This window comes from Egretta garzetta, unplaced genomic scaffold (assembly GCF_000687185.1).
Source record: "Egretta garzetta isolate BGI_Z169 unplaced genomic scaffold, ASM68718v1 scaffold202, whole genome shotgun sequence".
Lineage (NCBI taxonomy): Eukaryota > Metazoa > Chordata > Aves > Pelecaniformes > Ardeidae > Egretta > Egretta garzetta.
This window is the reverse complement of record NW_009258891.1, coordinates 755515-756054: the sequence shown is the minus strand read 5'-3', so window position 1 is coordinate 756054 and position 540 is coordinate 755515. Positions and strand designations below refer to the sequence as shown.

Genomic DNA, 540 nt, shown 5'->3' with positions numbered 1-540 from the left:
GGAAATAAGGGTGGAAGGGAAGGTACAGCAAAGGGCAGGGCAAGGCTGGCGTGACGTTGATCCCACGGCTGAAATGTTTGCTGTACTTCTGACAGGAGGAAAGGGGGTGGCAGGGCTTGGTGGCGGGGTTGGCAGCTCGCGCAGGGCACCCCTCTCTGTTCGGCCTCTGCTCAGGCTTCCTATTTGGAGAGCTTGCTGATGACACGAATGAGGGCTCCGTTCTCGTCCTTCAGCCTTTGGTTGTCCGACTTCAGCTCTGTCAAAATCTGCAGCTTCTCGCCACCGAAGGGCCACAGCAGAGGGCAGAGCTTTCCTTACCGTACGCCCTCCACCCAGCGCGCTTTTAATGTCAGAAATTTCTCCGCACCATCTCCGGGATTTTTACAAACTGGGCATCGGGTGCGGAGGGGTCGAGCGGGGACTCGAGTGCAGCGAAGAGGCAGGGACCCCTGGAGCTGGGACAGCCCGTGGTGGGAAGCCATGCCACGGCCCCAGCACTACGGCAGGACCCGGCTGGGCGGGCCGGAGCCACCGCTGGGT

The 540-nt window shown here is 61.3% G+C and overlaps 1 protein-coding gene across 1 annotated transcript in view; it reads right to left on the bottom strand.

The window, feature by feature from the left end:
* Positions 1-6: 6 nt before the first annotated feature.
* Positions 7-540, bottom strand: part of LOC104122002 (protein phosphatase 1 regulatory subunit 12B-like) — a 33240-nt gene continuing 32706 nt past the window's right edge. Inside the window, exon 7 of the mRNA XM_009634075.2 lies at positions 7-266. Coding sequence (XP_009632370.1) covers positions 180-266 — 87 coding nt within the window. The 3' untranslated portion in view covers positions 7-179. The remainder of the gene's footprint in view (positions 267-540) is intronic.